The sequence below is a fragment of the Sinocyclocheilus grahami genome, unplaced genomic scaffold, assembly GCF_001515645.1.
Source record: "Sinocyclocheilus grahami isolate Dianchi unplaced genomic scaffold, SAMN03320097.WGS_v1.1 scaffold380.1, whole genome shotgun sequence".
NCBI classification, from domain to species: Eukaryota; Metazoa; Chordata; class Actinopteri; order Cypriniformes; family Cyprinidae; genus Sinocyclocheilus; species Sinocyclocheilus grahami.
The window spans coordinates 317,504-332,710 of NW_015505559.1; the positions used below are offsets into that span (position 1 = coordinate 317,504).

Genomic DNA, 15,207 nt, shown 5'->3' on the forward strand with positions numbered 1-15,207 from the left:
TTTTCATGTGACAACACTGAAGAAATGACACTTTGCTACAATGTAAAGTAGTGAGTGTACAGCTTGTATAACAGTGTAAATTTGCCGTCCCCTCAAAATAACTCAACACAGCCATTAATGTCTAAACCGCTGGCCACAAAAGTGAGTACACCCCTAAGTGAAACCTTGCGCTCCTCCACCTTCCGTTTGAGAATGCCCCACAGGTGCTCAATAGGGTTTAGGTCTGGAGACATGCTTGGCCAGTCCATCACCTTTACCCTCAGCTTCTTTAGCAAGGCATGGTCGTCTTGGAGGTGTGTTTGGGGTCGTTATCATGTTAGAATACTGCCCTGCGGCCCAGTCTCCGAAGGGAGGGGATCATGCTCTGCTTCAGTATGTCACAGTACATGTTGCCATTCATGGTTCCCTCAATGAACTGTAGCTCCCCAGTGCCGGCAGCACTCATGCAGCCCCAGACCATGACACTCCCACCACCATACTTAACTGTAGGCAAGACACACTTGTCTTTGTACTCCTCACCTGGTTGCCACCACACACGCTTGACACCATCTGAACCAAATAAGTTTAAAATGCGTACGGGCATTTAGAAGCTATTTAAAGTGAAAGAAAGTGAGGAAAAGAGGGAAAATCCCAACGAACCCCACCCCCCGGTGATACCGGTATTACCGGTGTTGTCACACGTCGATTAACCGGTGGGAAAATTTCATCACCGTCACAACCCTACTGTTAATAGACAAGTGTAATAAATACTGTTGTTCCTATAATACATGGAAACATCAGTATTTATTAATATTTTAAATCATACTTTTATTTTTTTAAGTTTTAGTAATTTTGGAAAGTTAGAATACTGCCCTGCGGCCCAGTCTCCGAAGGGAGGGGATCATGCTCTGCTTCAGTATGTCACAGTACATGTTGCCATTCATGGTTCCCTCAATGAACTGTAGCTCCCCAGTGCCGGCAGCACTCATGCAGCCCCAGACCATGACACTCCCACCACCATACTTAACTGTAGGCAAGACACACTTGTCTTTGTACTCCTCACCTGGTTGCCACCACACACGCTTGACACCATCTGAACCAAATAAGTTTAAAATGCGTACGGGCATTTAGAAGCTATTTAAAGTGAAAGAAAGTGAGGAAAAGAGGGAAAATCCCAACGAACCCCACCCCCCGGTGATACCGGTATTACCGGTGTTGTCACACGTCGATTAACCGGTGGGAAAATTTCATCACCGTCACAACCCTACTGTTAATAGACAAGTGTAATAAATACTGTTGTTCCTATAATACATGGAAACATCAGTATTTATTAATATTTTAAATCATACTTTTATTTTTTTAAGTTTTAGTAATTTTGGAAAGTTTTTATTAGTTTTTGATTACATTTCAATTTAGTTTAAATGTATAAAAAAAAAATCAGTAATTTTAGTACTTCGGCTTTTTTCAGTTAGTTTCCAAGGCATAATGTCTCTTTTTAAATTGATTGATTTCTTTTTTTGTATTATATTTAGATTAAGTAAAACATTGCACTAAGTTTTAGATTCTAAATATTCTGTCCAAAATGAAGACAAATGGAATGCTGACACTTTTTTTTTGTGCGTGTATTCGTGAAACATTTGATCATGTTGAGCTACATCTGTTGTTACTCTGATATGATGATTGTCTGAACTTGAGGAGAACTGACTTTGTACATCAGTTAAAAATCACCAAAACACCAACTGATTAAAAGACATAGAGCACACATGGCTCATAAAGACTGCTGTGGTTATTTGTGAACGTTTGTTTTGTGTGTGCAGGGAGAAGTACGCCATGATGTTCGACGAGCCTGTGCTGCTGCAGTTGGGCTGGTGGTATGTGGCGTGGGCTCGTGTGTCTGGACCCAGCAGTGACTGCGGCTCCCACGGCCAGGCCACCATCACTACTGATGATGGGTACAAACACACGTATTGCTGTGATTGTGTGATCATTATAGCATGGTAATTCTGTAAAGACGATAATAATCATAGTGAACTCTCTCCTGCAGAGTGGTCTTTCAGTTCAAGAGCTCAAAGAAATCAAACAATGGTACTGATGTGAATGCTGGACAAATACCTCAGCTGCTGTACAGGTACACAAGGAATTTTAGTTCTGTACTGGCTCCTTTGGTGTATCAGGTGTATTCTTTCTCTCACATGCCCGTTTCGTTCTGATTTGCCAGGTTGCCCTCTAATGATGGTAACGCATCCAAAGGAAAGCAGCAGACCAGTGAGCCTGTGCACATCTTAAAGCGTTCTTTCGCCAGGACCGTGTCTGTGGTATGTGCGTGAAAACATACTGACTGCTCATGGGCCAATAATGTGAAGCTTAATTTTGTTTTTTACATTTTATTTTCAGATCTAATAATTTCCTCATATACAATGCCATTTCTATGAAAATGCAATCTTTTATATATATAAAAGATTTTTCCAAATCAACTTACATAATATATTGACATTATCTACATAATGTATCAACCAACTTAATGCTTACATTTTGGCATGGTTGGGTTATTAAAGAAAACAAGAAAACATCAAAATATACGCAATTCAAAAATTCATAATATTTGTGAAAATTATTTTTGGGCTTAGAAAATATATTTTAAAATAATTTTGAAAATGAATCAAATTTGTAAATGTATTCAGTGTGTGCAGAAAATGTTTATGTGATGTTACGTTTTATGTGACGGTTACACCATTTGAAGTGATATAATCCAAATTTTTTTGGATGTATTTTTTATTTATTTTTTAATGTATGAAACTGATATGAATATACAATTACTTGTCACACGTTAGATATTAGATATTTAGATATCTCCTCTAGTAACCTTGTTTGTCATTGACCCATAAATGTGCTCGTGCTGATATTTTCACCTGGTATTTCCTGAAAAGGATATGTTAGCAACACTAGTTAGAATTTCCATATAATTTCCTTATGCCCTGTAAAAAATAGAAAGAAAGAAAAATTGGCAAGCAACAGATGTACAGCAGCCAATTCTGAAGGGTTTATACTTCAGTGTATTTTATTGCTTGTTATTCTTTAAGGAAATCCATTGACTGTTGGCGCTTTTTTTCTCTGTGGCCTATCCGCTTTGTGCAGTCAAACGAACAAACCAAGTTAATAATAGGTCAGCTCCTTGGTTAATTTCCCAGTGGTGTGTGTTTGTTCTTGACTCAGGACTGTTTTGAGTCTCTGCTGAGTATCCTGCACTGGAGCTGGACCACGCTGGTTTTGGGGGTGGAGGAACTGAGGGGCCTGAAAGGTTTCCAGTTCACAGCCACTCTTCTGGACCTGGAGCGCCTGCGGTTTGTGGGGACCTGCTGCCTGCGACTGTTACGCGTCTACATCTGCGAAATCTTCCCCATTTCTGGTATTATATGCCATTTCTGCTCATATTCGTCTGAAAGAAGAAAGTCATATACACCTAGGATGACTTGAGGGTGAGTAATTTGTGGGCTAATTTTCATTTTTGGAAATGGCGTCCCATTAGCTGTTTGGAAATAGGACGGTTTTTGAAGGGTATGTCTCATATGCATATTATTTTTCCTGAAATCTTGCACTCAAGACAGGCCACTTTCTCTCATTCTGTTACTCCAGCAGCTGTGTAAGTAAAGCTAACAACTGAAAATTGACTGAAAAACCAGCTAGAGGGATGCCGACCTAAGTCACATTGATTTTGAGCACTGCTGTCACTCTCTTGACACTGTACTACTAGACCTTGTCACCAGGATTTATTGTTATACACTGAATCTGTGCTGTCACTTCTTGCTGAGTCGGACTGTCAGTGTCATAAGTGGAGTTCCCTTGAGTTACAGATGTAGTCTATATTGATTGTCAGGGTCTCATGTCACACAAGGCCTTTAAGCACATGTAATGAAGAGGAAGACAGCTTTGGACCAGTGTTAAAGATGCTAGTTTTTAAGGAATAGTTAAAAAAATTATTGTTAACTAAAATCATTAAAAACATTTTCACTACGTGTGTGTGTGTGTATGTATGTATGCATATATACACATTTCCCATTTGTGTGTAGTTTAAGTTAATAAAAACTATATATTTCAGAAAATAACAAAAAATAATACAAATGACAAAAAATAAAGTGAAAGCAGAAAATATTACAATAAAATCTAATTCAAAATATTAACTAAAACAATAATGGGTTTTCTGTGGGTCTTAAATCGGTCTTAAATCAGAGCAGAAAGTTATGGCATTGAATGCTGGATGCATTGCCAAAAAATAACTTCCTGAGCATTTTTGTTTTCCAGTGCAAATATCTAAACATTCTTAAATACAGACATTTACTCCTTTACTTGAGATGCAAATGTAAAATGAAGTCAAACTAAAGTGAGTTTATGCTTAAAACAAGAACAGATATCCTAAAAAGAAGGTGAGCACTTGTTTTCCCTTTGAATTAAGTTGATTTTTCTTAGCCAATTGGCACCCATTTGTTCTTGTTTTAAGCATAAACTCACATAATTTTGAAGAATTATACAGAAAACAAGACTTCTTATGTAATTTTTCTTGTCAAGTAAATAATCTTTATAAAACCTGCAGAAGCACTGTAATAGTATATCAGTGATACTAAAACTGGTCACTAGGACCCACTGTCATCATACTGTCTGGTCCACGTTGCATCTGCATTGTGTCTTATACTGCCTGTTTGTGTCTCCTATCTAGCCAGTACCAAAGCGGTTGTGGAGGAGTCCAGCAAGCTGGCGGAGTGTGTAGGAAAGACACGCAGCCTCCTGAAGAAGATCCTGTCAGAGGGGATGGACAACTGCCTGACCAAGCTGGACAACGACCCGCAGGGATATCTGAGTCAACCCCTCACGCTGCTGGAGGCCGTGCTGCAAGAGTGCCACAACACCTTCACCGCCTGCTTCCACTCGTTCTACCCCACGCCGGCCCTGCAGTGGGCCTGCCTCTGCGACCTGCTCAACTGCCTGGACCAGGTAATCACCATCAGCAGAGATTCTAGAGCAGGGTTCCTCAAATCTTACCCTGGAGGTCCAATGCACTGCAGAGTTTAGCTCCAACCCTGATCAAACTCAGCTACCTGTGATTTTCTAATGATCCTGAAGACACTGATTAGCATGCTCAGGTGTGTTTGATTAGGGTTAGAGCTAAACTCTGCAGGAAAGTGGATCTCGTGGGCCAGATTTGAGGATCCCTGTTCTAGAGTGACAGTTTAAAGCTGTTCTTAAATCAGCAAACGACTGATGTGGCCTCATTTTTGGATGAATCTCAATAAACCTGTCAAGAGTGTCTTAATTTCACAAAAATAAATAAATAAAATCAATTATATTTTGGATAAATCAAATTAAGGCCTATTTTATGGCCATTATTGTTTTGCACTGAAATTATTTTCTTGACTGTTAAGTAAAAAAAAAAAAAAATCCCCCAAAATTCCCTTTATTCTAATGCAAAACCAAATAATGATTTATTATTTTAAAACATAAAAAAATAGTTGTTTGTTAATGTACTGCTTTTGATTATATGAAGCATTATAGTAATTTTATTACACTATTGGAAAACTATTGAGAATAATGTGAAATACAGAATAACTATTTGGGGGGGAAATGCGCCTACTTGTAATAAAAATATGAAGGAAAAAAAAATCGAAGAACTTTTATATAATGCAAAATGTAATGTATTATTATTCTTTTTAAATATTTTGGATACATGTAGCATAACATATGCTTGTAATTGTTCTTTATATGGATATTATGCTAATTTGTAAATGTGTATTTGTAAAATTTTACTTATTTATAAATGTCATTATTATATTGTAATTCTTTTGTGTTGTAATAATGATTCATATTTTTATGAATATTTAATTTTGATTGAAAGTGTTAATATAAGGGGGAAAATGTACAACTTTGCTTTTTGTTAATACTTTGGAAAAAGTGTTAAAAAATTAAATCAAATTACATTAAATATTTTTTTCTTAAATTTTTTGGGGGTGAAATGTGACTTGTTTTTTTTTACATTAACCTAAAGAGCCTCTTTAACAGAGATGCTTTTTCAGCTGAACCACTTTCAGTTCCCAGCTCACACTGCAAATGAGCCTCCAGACAGATTTAGAGCTGATGAATCGGAGCTCTAAAATCCGATCTCCAATGGCACACTAAATCAAAGAGATTCTCTCAGAAAAAGAGGCACAGCCTCCATATATTTTCTTTTTGAAATTTCTGAGCGATGCATTTATCACTCTACTGTTATCAGACACACAGTCCGGTTAGTTGCAGCAAAGGCTCTACTGATCATAACATTGACCTTCATGTTGACCTCCAGGACATTCAAGAGGCTAACTTCCGCACGTCGAGCAGCCGTCTGCTGGCCGCGGTGATGTCAGCACTGTGTAACACGTCGGTCAAGCTGACCTCCGTCTTGCCCATCGCGTACGACGGGGAGGTGTTGCTGCGCTCCCTCGTCAAGCAGGTCAGCACTGAGAACGACTCTGCCCTCGCTCACCGCTTCCCCCTGCTGGTGGCACACATGGAGAAGCTCAGCCACGTGAGTACTAACAGCCCTCATTTTTCAAATTAAAAGACGTTCATCTGCCTCAGCAGTTACAAAATTCTCTTTATCGTATTTTGATCAGACGGAAGAGAATCTCATGGGCATGACGACTTTCCGGGAGGTTCTGGAGAAGATGCTTGTCATTGTGGTGCTTCCTGTGAGGAAGAGTCTGAGGAAGGAGGTTGAGCTCTTTTCTCCTCATCTGGTGTCCAACACCTGTGGCCTGCTGGCCAGTATCGTCAGTGAGCTTACTGCCTCTGCTCTCGGCTCTGAGGTTAGAAGGACAAATCTCCCTCTTCCCTCTCATTCCTCTCATCCACACACACACACACACACACACACACACACACACACACACACACTCACTCACTCACTCACTCACTCTTCCTCGTCTCTTTGTCCGCAGAGCATTCGCCTGCTACTCTAATTGCATTACAGCCACTGGCTGGCCATAAATAGCTTTTAGATGATGGAGGAGAAATTATATCACTCCGTTTCATCAGATTCTCATGCACAGGATCCTACGCAGAATCTGTATCCATAGAGCTCCACTGAAAGATCTGCACATCCAGAAAGTTCTAAACATCCCTGTCCCATGTCCTTTATTTAAAAGGTTTATAGTAAAATAAAGTTTAAAGTATATATGATATAAACATATATAAAGAAATATATTTAAATATTTATAATATATTTACAATGTTAAAATATTAATATATGAATAATATTTTAAATACATTATTGTTATATTTAATATAAATATATTATTTTATTTAAATTAAATATAGTTTTAAATAAATTAAATATTAATAATATTTCTGTTTAATATACTTATTTGTAATATATTTATAATATATTTGTATGTATTAATATTTATTGATATATTTGTATATTTAAGCTTCTCCCCTCAGACTATTTAGCCCTGAACCAGGACATTTCTGATTTGTCAATTTATATAATTTCAATTCTGACAATTTTATACATTATTTCTATGTTATTCTTATGGTCATTTTTATTGTATCTGCAGAGTCTAAAAACCTGCATGTCATAGCAGGTGGTTGTGTGTGTGTGTTAGACAAAAAAAAAGTATTTAGTATGTAATATATTTTAAAGTATTTAAAGATATATTCAAAATATAAAATCATTATAATATTTAAAAAAAAGTTAATAAATTAATATATAATCATTTTTAATTAACACAATTTAATGTTGCTGTCAGTTTGATATGATATTACTATTTTGTAGAAAGACTGATCTTTAATTTAACCATTAATTTAATTTAATATTATTTAATTAAATAGTTTTATTATTTTATTTTATTATTTTATTTTTAGTACCTGGACTTGATTACATATTTTGCAATCTGATCAATAAGACTGTACTACTCCAACTGCATTAAACATTTTACCGTTTTAATCCTTTGAGTTTTTTCTCAAAATCAGCGTAAAAATGGAAAGTGAGAAGGCTCCATGTCGGCCGTCTCATGCAGGATTGTTGTAGTGGGAAGCTGAGTCATGAGCACAGGTGTGTCCTCCACAGGACCACAACAGTCTTCTGCAGTCCGTCTCTCTCCGGCCGCTTGGGAAAAGGCCATTGGCTCATTGCCATAGCAACTGGCCTGTCATGCTCTAATAGAGTATGTTATGGAGAGTGTTACAGCTGCTTTACTTCTCTGTAACAATGTCCATTTCTAAAGGTGGAATATAAAGCATATGAGGGCTAGCCGAGTTTTGGCCGTTTGCAGTATCACAGGAAAAGCATGGTTTTAGGTGGTTCTCATGGAGGCTCCTGTTCAATTAACAAAAACATCCTCCCTCGGTTATCTGGCCTGCTGCCACCTGCTGGGAAAATAAGTGACACTTCATCTTAAAGGGACAGTTCACCCTAAAATGACACTACTATCCCTTTAATGTTCTGCAATTCCAAAACAAATTTAAAATGTAAAATTGCATCTACACTAAATATAAATTTTTTGCCTACACTTTTGAAAACTTTTTTACTGTTGTTGTGCAGCTGGATGGGCTGAACTCCCTGCACTCTGTGAAGGCCACCCCCAACCGCTTCACCAAGACCAGCCAAGGACGCAGCTGGAACACAGGCAACGGCTCCCCCGATGCCATCTGCTTCATGGTGGACAAGCCAGGGGTGGTGCTGGTGGGTTTCTGTGTGTACGGAGGAGGAGGCATCCATGAGCATGAGCTGGAGGTGCTCGCTGATGATGTAAGCCTTTTGCTGTATTCATCACCTGATGCCACATGGAAGCTAGACTTCTGACTGTTAAAGGAATAAACAACAATACTCAACCTCGTGTTGTTTCATACCCATATCCACATAAAAGGAGGATTTTTCTTCACACAGATCCTTTATGTACAACAAGAGTGTAATGTGCCCATGTCTGTCTAGATCCAAAAAAGCACCAGAAAAGCATCATAAAAGTAGTCCATGTGACTAAATTACTGTATTTTCTGGAAAAAACATTGCATCTGAGGTTAATCAGTTGCATGAGCTACACTGGGTCTAAATTGCATTGTTGACAGAAAAAAAGCACAGCTAAGTTACATCTGTGTATCAGTCGCATTTTATTAATACAACATTCAGAGATGTGAAATACTAGTAAATAAAACATTTACAAGCACTGTAAGCATGAATTTAAATTTAGCTGCTCTTAAAAACGTCCCGTTAATTTAATGGTAATCAGAACATGAATAAAAAAATATAGTTATGAAATAAACAAATTATAGTGGCATTTGTTATAAACACCAAGCCTAAACAAACTGAAATATGGCGTGTGGGAAATGTGCTGTACAGAGAGAAATAAAAACTGAAACCAAAAGATACAACATTTCTGTACGGACACAGTCACCAGTCATTTCTAATTCACCATCAATTGACTTCTTGCACTGACCAATATCTTCCAAAAATTAATGATTTTGAAAAAATAAAAATATAGTTGATCAACAGCGTTTTTCTTCTTTACCACATTAAAGAATGAAAATACAGGGATTAAAAGTGAATGAAAAGAGGAAAATAAACTTTAATAAATGTTGAAATCCCATACTATAAACAGAAATCCCCTGCAATAAAGACAGAGGGTGAGAATTTGAGAAGAGAAGATGTTTAGTCCAGTACAATAACTCATGGAATATTGTTAAAATCGTGGAGAAAAAGGTGTGTGGCTCGCCAAACAGAATACAAAACTGAACTTAATCCAAATTTGTGGGCCCACGTACTTCTCAGTTTGGCACATATCCAACTGTTTCCATATTAAGGACTGTTCGGTTGCTAAACTATTGTAAACATGACTTTGTTCTTCACTTCTGTCCCAAAAAACAGCAACCTTCACATGGGCAAAATGTGTTTGGTGTACCACCACGATGGGGCACTGTGTCACAATGTCCAGCACAGCCCTACTGTACAACAAATAATTTAAATTGAGTTGTCTGACTTTGTTTGGTTGACTGCATTTTTGTTTGTTGATGAATAGGCTGCGATGTCAAGTTAGCAGTGCTAGAACTGATATGATGTCTGTGTGTGCATATTTGTTCCAAACAATAAAAAAAGTGACTTATATTCTGAAAAATATGGTACTTGGTGCCAAGTCTGTTTGAGACAAACTAATTTTTGGGTGAACCGTTCCTTCAAGTTTGAGCGTGTGAATGAGTTGTCCTGATGTCTTACCCTGTTGTTTTTCTCTGTGTTCCTGTTCTGTCCATCTGTCCCATTTTATCAGGCTCAGACGGAGCACCCTGGAGATTCCGCCCACACCCACAGATGGACGTCTCTAGAACTGGTCAAAGGGACTTACAGCACTGACGACTCCCCAAGTGACATCGCTGAGATCCGTCTGGACAAAGCTGTTCCTCTGAAGGTGCTGCGAATTTTACACATGAATCACGCGAAGCATAAACTTCACTTCAGCGCAAACTCACTTTCACCCTGTTGATGTTGCAGGAGAATGTGAAATATGCTGTCCGCCTGCGGAACTATGGCAGCCGCACAGCCAATGGGGATGGAGGCATGACCACCGTGCAGTGCTCTGATGGAGTTGCCTTCACCTTCAGCACCTGCAGCCTGAGCAGCAATGGCACCAACCAGACCAGAGGCCAGATTCCTCAGGTTCTCTATTACAGGTCTGTACCGTATTCCTTCCTCTGCCTTAAAAAAAACTTATTTATGAAGGATGTACATCTTATTGACTCCAATTGTTTGCTACAGGAGTGAATATGATGGTGACCTGCAGTCACAGCTGTTAAGCAAAGCCAATGAAGAGGACAAGAACTGCAGTCGTGCTCTTTCTGTAGTCAGTGTGGTGGTACGGGCGGCCAAAGACCTCCTCCACAGGGCCTTTGCTGTGGATGGTGAGGATCCCTTCTTTAGGCTTCCAAAAAACATACCCATTTGCTATTGGTTGAAAAAAGCAGAGTCCTACACCACAATCACACCATTTGTTGAGCTAATGTTAATATGATAGAAATAAGAAATTACATTTTGTTTAAAACATGAACATTGTAACATTATTTTGTGATAATTAATCATTAAATTAAACTAATGTAAATGATCTCATTCTTATTACCAGAATGTAAATAAAATATAATGTTCACTACAGCATGAGAGTCTGATGAGTCATCACGACAAGAATAATAATACATTTTTTTATTATTATAATTTTTTTAATAAATATATAGTCGTTTATACAAATATATAATGACGTTACTGATATCTCCACAGTTGAAGACATTCCAGAACTCCTGAGTTCCTCCAGTCTCTTCTCAATGCTGCTTCCACTTATTTTGGCATACATTGGTCCTGTGGCTGCCTCTGTCCCTAAGGTAAGGGAGTTTTTCTTTGTGTAATTGGCAACCTTGGCTCTTGATGTGATGATGTCTCCTCTGCCAAGTCAAGTGTTGTTAGTTCCCTTTTTTTTTCAATATCTTTCAATATCTTTTTTGATGTCTAACTGTTTTAAATTTCTAATTGTTGTCTTCTATTAGGCTGCGGTGGAGGTGTTTGGTTTGGTGCAGGAACTTCTTCCAGCTGTTTCTGCCCTGAACCAGAAATATGCCCCTCCTGCTTTCAATCCTAACCAGTCCACAGACAGCACCACTGGGAACCAGCCGGAGCAGGGCCTGTCAGCTTGCACCACCTCTAATCATTATGCTGTCATAGAGAGTGATCACCCTTACAAGCAGGCTGCAGTCACCCAGTACAAGGTACATTAGTTCTCATTTCCTAATATTCAACAGAATAAGGTCAAATCTAGCTATTTATTATCTAGCAACCTGTTTACATCACCCTGCCAACTAACAAGAATAACTTGGCAATGCTCTAGCAACCACCCATAACACTTTAGAAACTGATTACAGGACTCGATATTAACATTGTCCAATTGTTTTTGACAACCATAAAAAAGTAGTTAGACATTTAAAACCACATAAGCTAACCGATCAGTCATTACATGTTAATGCGGCAACAGAAAATACCTTTTACATAAGACACAAAGGTGGCGTAAACTGCAATTCAAATAGTAGGGAACCTTTCAAATACTGATTGATGGTTCTTGTGCACATTTTGCTAATAATTTTAATTGCAGTGAATTTTGAAATTGTGTTTTTTACCACTGTTTTGATTTTTAAAAAAGAAATCAAAATAATCACCTTAATCCACCACCCAGAATAACCAATCAACTCCTCAGCAACACCCAAAAAAATCCCCTGCAACACCCTAATCAACCGTCCAGAACATCCAATCAACTCCTCAGCAACACCCTAATCAACCACCCAGAACACCCAATCAACTCCTTAGCAACACCTTAAACAACCACCCAGCAACACCCAATAAAATCCCCAGCAACACCCTAATCAACCACCCAGAACACCCTATCAACTCCTCAGCATAACCCTAAACAGCAACCCAGCAACAACTAATGGAGTTGCCATGGAGTGGTTTAATCACATTCCCCTTTTCTGGTTTCCAGGTTTCCTTTCCAGACTGCGTTCGCTGGATGACTGTTGAGTTTGATCCTCAGTGTGGCACAGCACAGCCGGAAGATGTCCTCCGTCTGCTGATCCCCAGCCGTTCGATGCACTTCTCTGGACTTGGCTCCAAAGCTCTGGTTCACGAGACCATCAACAGCTGGACCGAGCTCAAGAAGTTCTCTGGCTCCAGTGGCTGGCCCACCGCTGTCTTGGTGCTGCCAGGTAACCGCGATCTCCCAGACAGCCAAATTCAGAGCTTTATAAATGTTTACTTGGGCATTCATTCTGATTAACATGCTGTTGACACGTCAGTATTTGTTAATGTTCTGTAATTAAAAAGAAGACATTTATTCCACTTCCAGGCCCTTGAGCGGGAGTCTTTACACTGTCAGCAGATAAATCTTGTTTATTTTGTCCCACAGAGGGTTGATAAACACCAGATCCCCGTCAGGAAGATTGTGGGATTGTTTACAGAATGTTATCTCTATGAGGATTGTGATTATATGTGCAGATGCCACCTTATCAGTGATATTTTAGTATCATTGAGATACTTTTATAGTTTTTATGAATATTTTGAATCCGGTTTTATCTTTGTATTTTTTTCTCTTTTGTAGTTTTGTTTTGTTTATATTACAACTGTCACTAACTATTAATCGGTCGATTATTCAAGAAATCGGATAATTAATTTTTTTGTGATAATAAAAATAGACCTAAGTGAGCAATAGCCTTTAAAATGACTTAAAGTACATATAGATAATAGCAATGAGGCAATTAGTTTAAATAAAATATCAAAAGCAAGTAATCTTATGGTTTTATTGAACAAAACTGTTAAAATACATAATGTATTATAAACAGTAGAACATTACACATTATAATTATGCATTATAACAAATTACTGCAGAGGGCGCCAACGGCCTGACGATTGTTTACAGGTGCATCTCAATAAATTAGAATGTCGTGGAAAAGTTCATTTATTTCAGTAATTCAACTCAAATTGTGAAACTGTATTAAATAAATTCAATGCACACAGACTGAAGTAGTTTAAGTCTTTGGTTCTCGCATTTAACAAAAACCCACCAATTCACTATCTCAACAAATTAGAATATGGTGACATGCCAATCAGCTAATCAACTCAAAACACCTGCAAAGGTTTCCTGAGCCTTCAAAATGATCTCTCAGTTTGGTTCACTAGGCTACACAATCATGGGGAAGACTGCTGATCTGACAGTTGTCCAGAAGACGATCATTGACACCCTTCACAAGGAGGGTAAGTCACAAACGTCCATTGCCAAAGAAGCTGACTGTTCACAGAATGCTGTATCTAAGCATGTTAACAGAAAGTCGAGTGGAAGGAAAAAGTGTGGAAGAAAAAGATGCACAACCAACCGAGAGAACCGCAGCCTTATGAGGATTGTCAAGCAAAATCGATTCAAGAATTTGAGTGAACTTCACAAGGAATGGACTGAGGCTGGAGTCAAGGCATCAAGAGCCCCACCACACACAGACGTGTCAAGGAATTTGGCTACAGTTGTCATATTCCTCTTGTTAAGCCACTCCTGAACCACAAACAACGTCAGAGGCGTCTTACCTGGGCTAAGGAGAAGAAGAACTGGACTGTTGCCCAGTGGTCCAAAGTCCTCCTTTCAGATGAGAGCAAGTTTTGTATTTAATTTGGAAACCAAGGTCCTAGAGTCTAGAGGAAGGGTGGAGAAGCTCATAGCCCAAGTTGCTTGAAGTCCAGAGTTAAGTTTCCACAGTCTGTGATGATTTGGGGTGCAATGTCATCTGCTGGTGTTGGTCCATTGTGTTTTTTGAAAACCAAAGTCACTGAAATTTTGGAGCACTTCATGCTTCCTTCTGCTGACCAGCTTTTTGAAGATGCTGATTTCATTTTCCAGCAGGATTTGGCACCTGCCCACACTGCCAAAAGCACCAAAAGTTGGTTAAATGACCATGGTGTTGGTGTGCTTGACTGGCCAGCAAACTCACCAGACCTGAACCCCATAGAGAATCTATGGAGTATTGTCAAGAGGAAAATGAGAAACAAGAGACCAAAAAATGCAGATGAGCTGAAGGCCACTGTCAAAGAAACCTGGGCTTCCATACCACCTCAGCAGTGCCACAAACTGATCACCTCCATGCCACGCCAAATTGAGGCAGTAATTAAAGCAAAAGGAGCCCCTACCAAGTATTGAGTACATGTACAGTAAATGAACATACTTTCCAGAAGGCCAACAATTCACTAAAAAAAAATTTTATTGGTCTTATGAAGTATTCTAATTTGTTGAGATAGTGAATTGGTGGGTTTTTGTTAAATGTGAGCCAAAATCATCACAATTAAAAGAACCAAAGACTTAAACTACTTCAGTCTGTGTGCATTGAATTTATTTAATACACGAGTTTCACAATTTGAGTTGAATTACTGAAATAAATGAACTTTTCCACAACATTCTAATTTATTGAGATGCACCTGTATACACTTCACTGCGCGATCTTATGTTTAATATTGACTAAACATTTCATTCAAATGTCGGTAACACTTTCTATGAAGCCTGTGTTTATAATACATTTTAAGGGTATTCTTAAGGCATTAAACGCACGACCGGAAGGAGCGGAAGCGGTCGACTGTGGCATAATAATAGCTCCGCTGCTTTACCCCACATACGCACGACCGGAAGGAGCCGAAGCGGTCGACTGTGG

The 15,207-nt window shown here is 38.6% G+C and overlaps 1 protein-coding gene across 1 annotated transcript in view; it reads left to right on the forward strand.

The window, feature by feature from the left end:
* The window catches only part of mycbp2 (MYC binding protein 2), a 135,245-nt gene that overhangs the window by 70,384 nt on the left and 49,654 nt on the right, over window positions 1–15,207 (forward strand). The window contains exons 30-43 of the mRNA XM_016230940.1: window positions 1,797–1,931; window positions 2,024–2,107; window positions 2,198–2,294; window positions 3,193–3,385; window positions 4,691–4,965; window positions 6,308–6,529; window positions 6,618–6,809; window positions 8,546–8,752; window positions 10,263–10,400; window positions 10,484–10,662; window positions 10,748–10,890; window positions 11,261–11,361; window positions 11,524–11,742; window positions 12,507–12,729. Coding sequence (XP_016086426.1) covers window positions 1,797–1,931; window positions 2,024–2,107; window positions 2,198–2,294; window positions 3,193–3,385; window positions 4,691–4,965; window positions 6,308–6,529; window positions 6,618–6,809; window positions 8,546–8,752; window positions 10,263–10,400; window positions 10,484–10,662; window positions 10,748–10,890; window positions 11,261–11,361; window positions 11,524–11,742; window positions 12,507–12,729 — 2,408 coding nt within the window. The remainder of the gene's footprint in view (window positions 1–1,796; window positions 1,932–2,023; window positions 2,108–2,197; window positions 2,295–3,192; window positions 3,386–4,690; window positions 4,966–6,307; window positions 6,530–6,617; window positions 6,810–8,545; window positions 8,753–10,262; window positions 10,401–10,483; window positions 10,663–10,747; window positions 10,891–11,260; window positions 11,362–11,523; window positions 11,743–12,506; window positions 12,730–15,207) is intronic.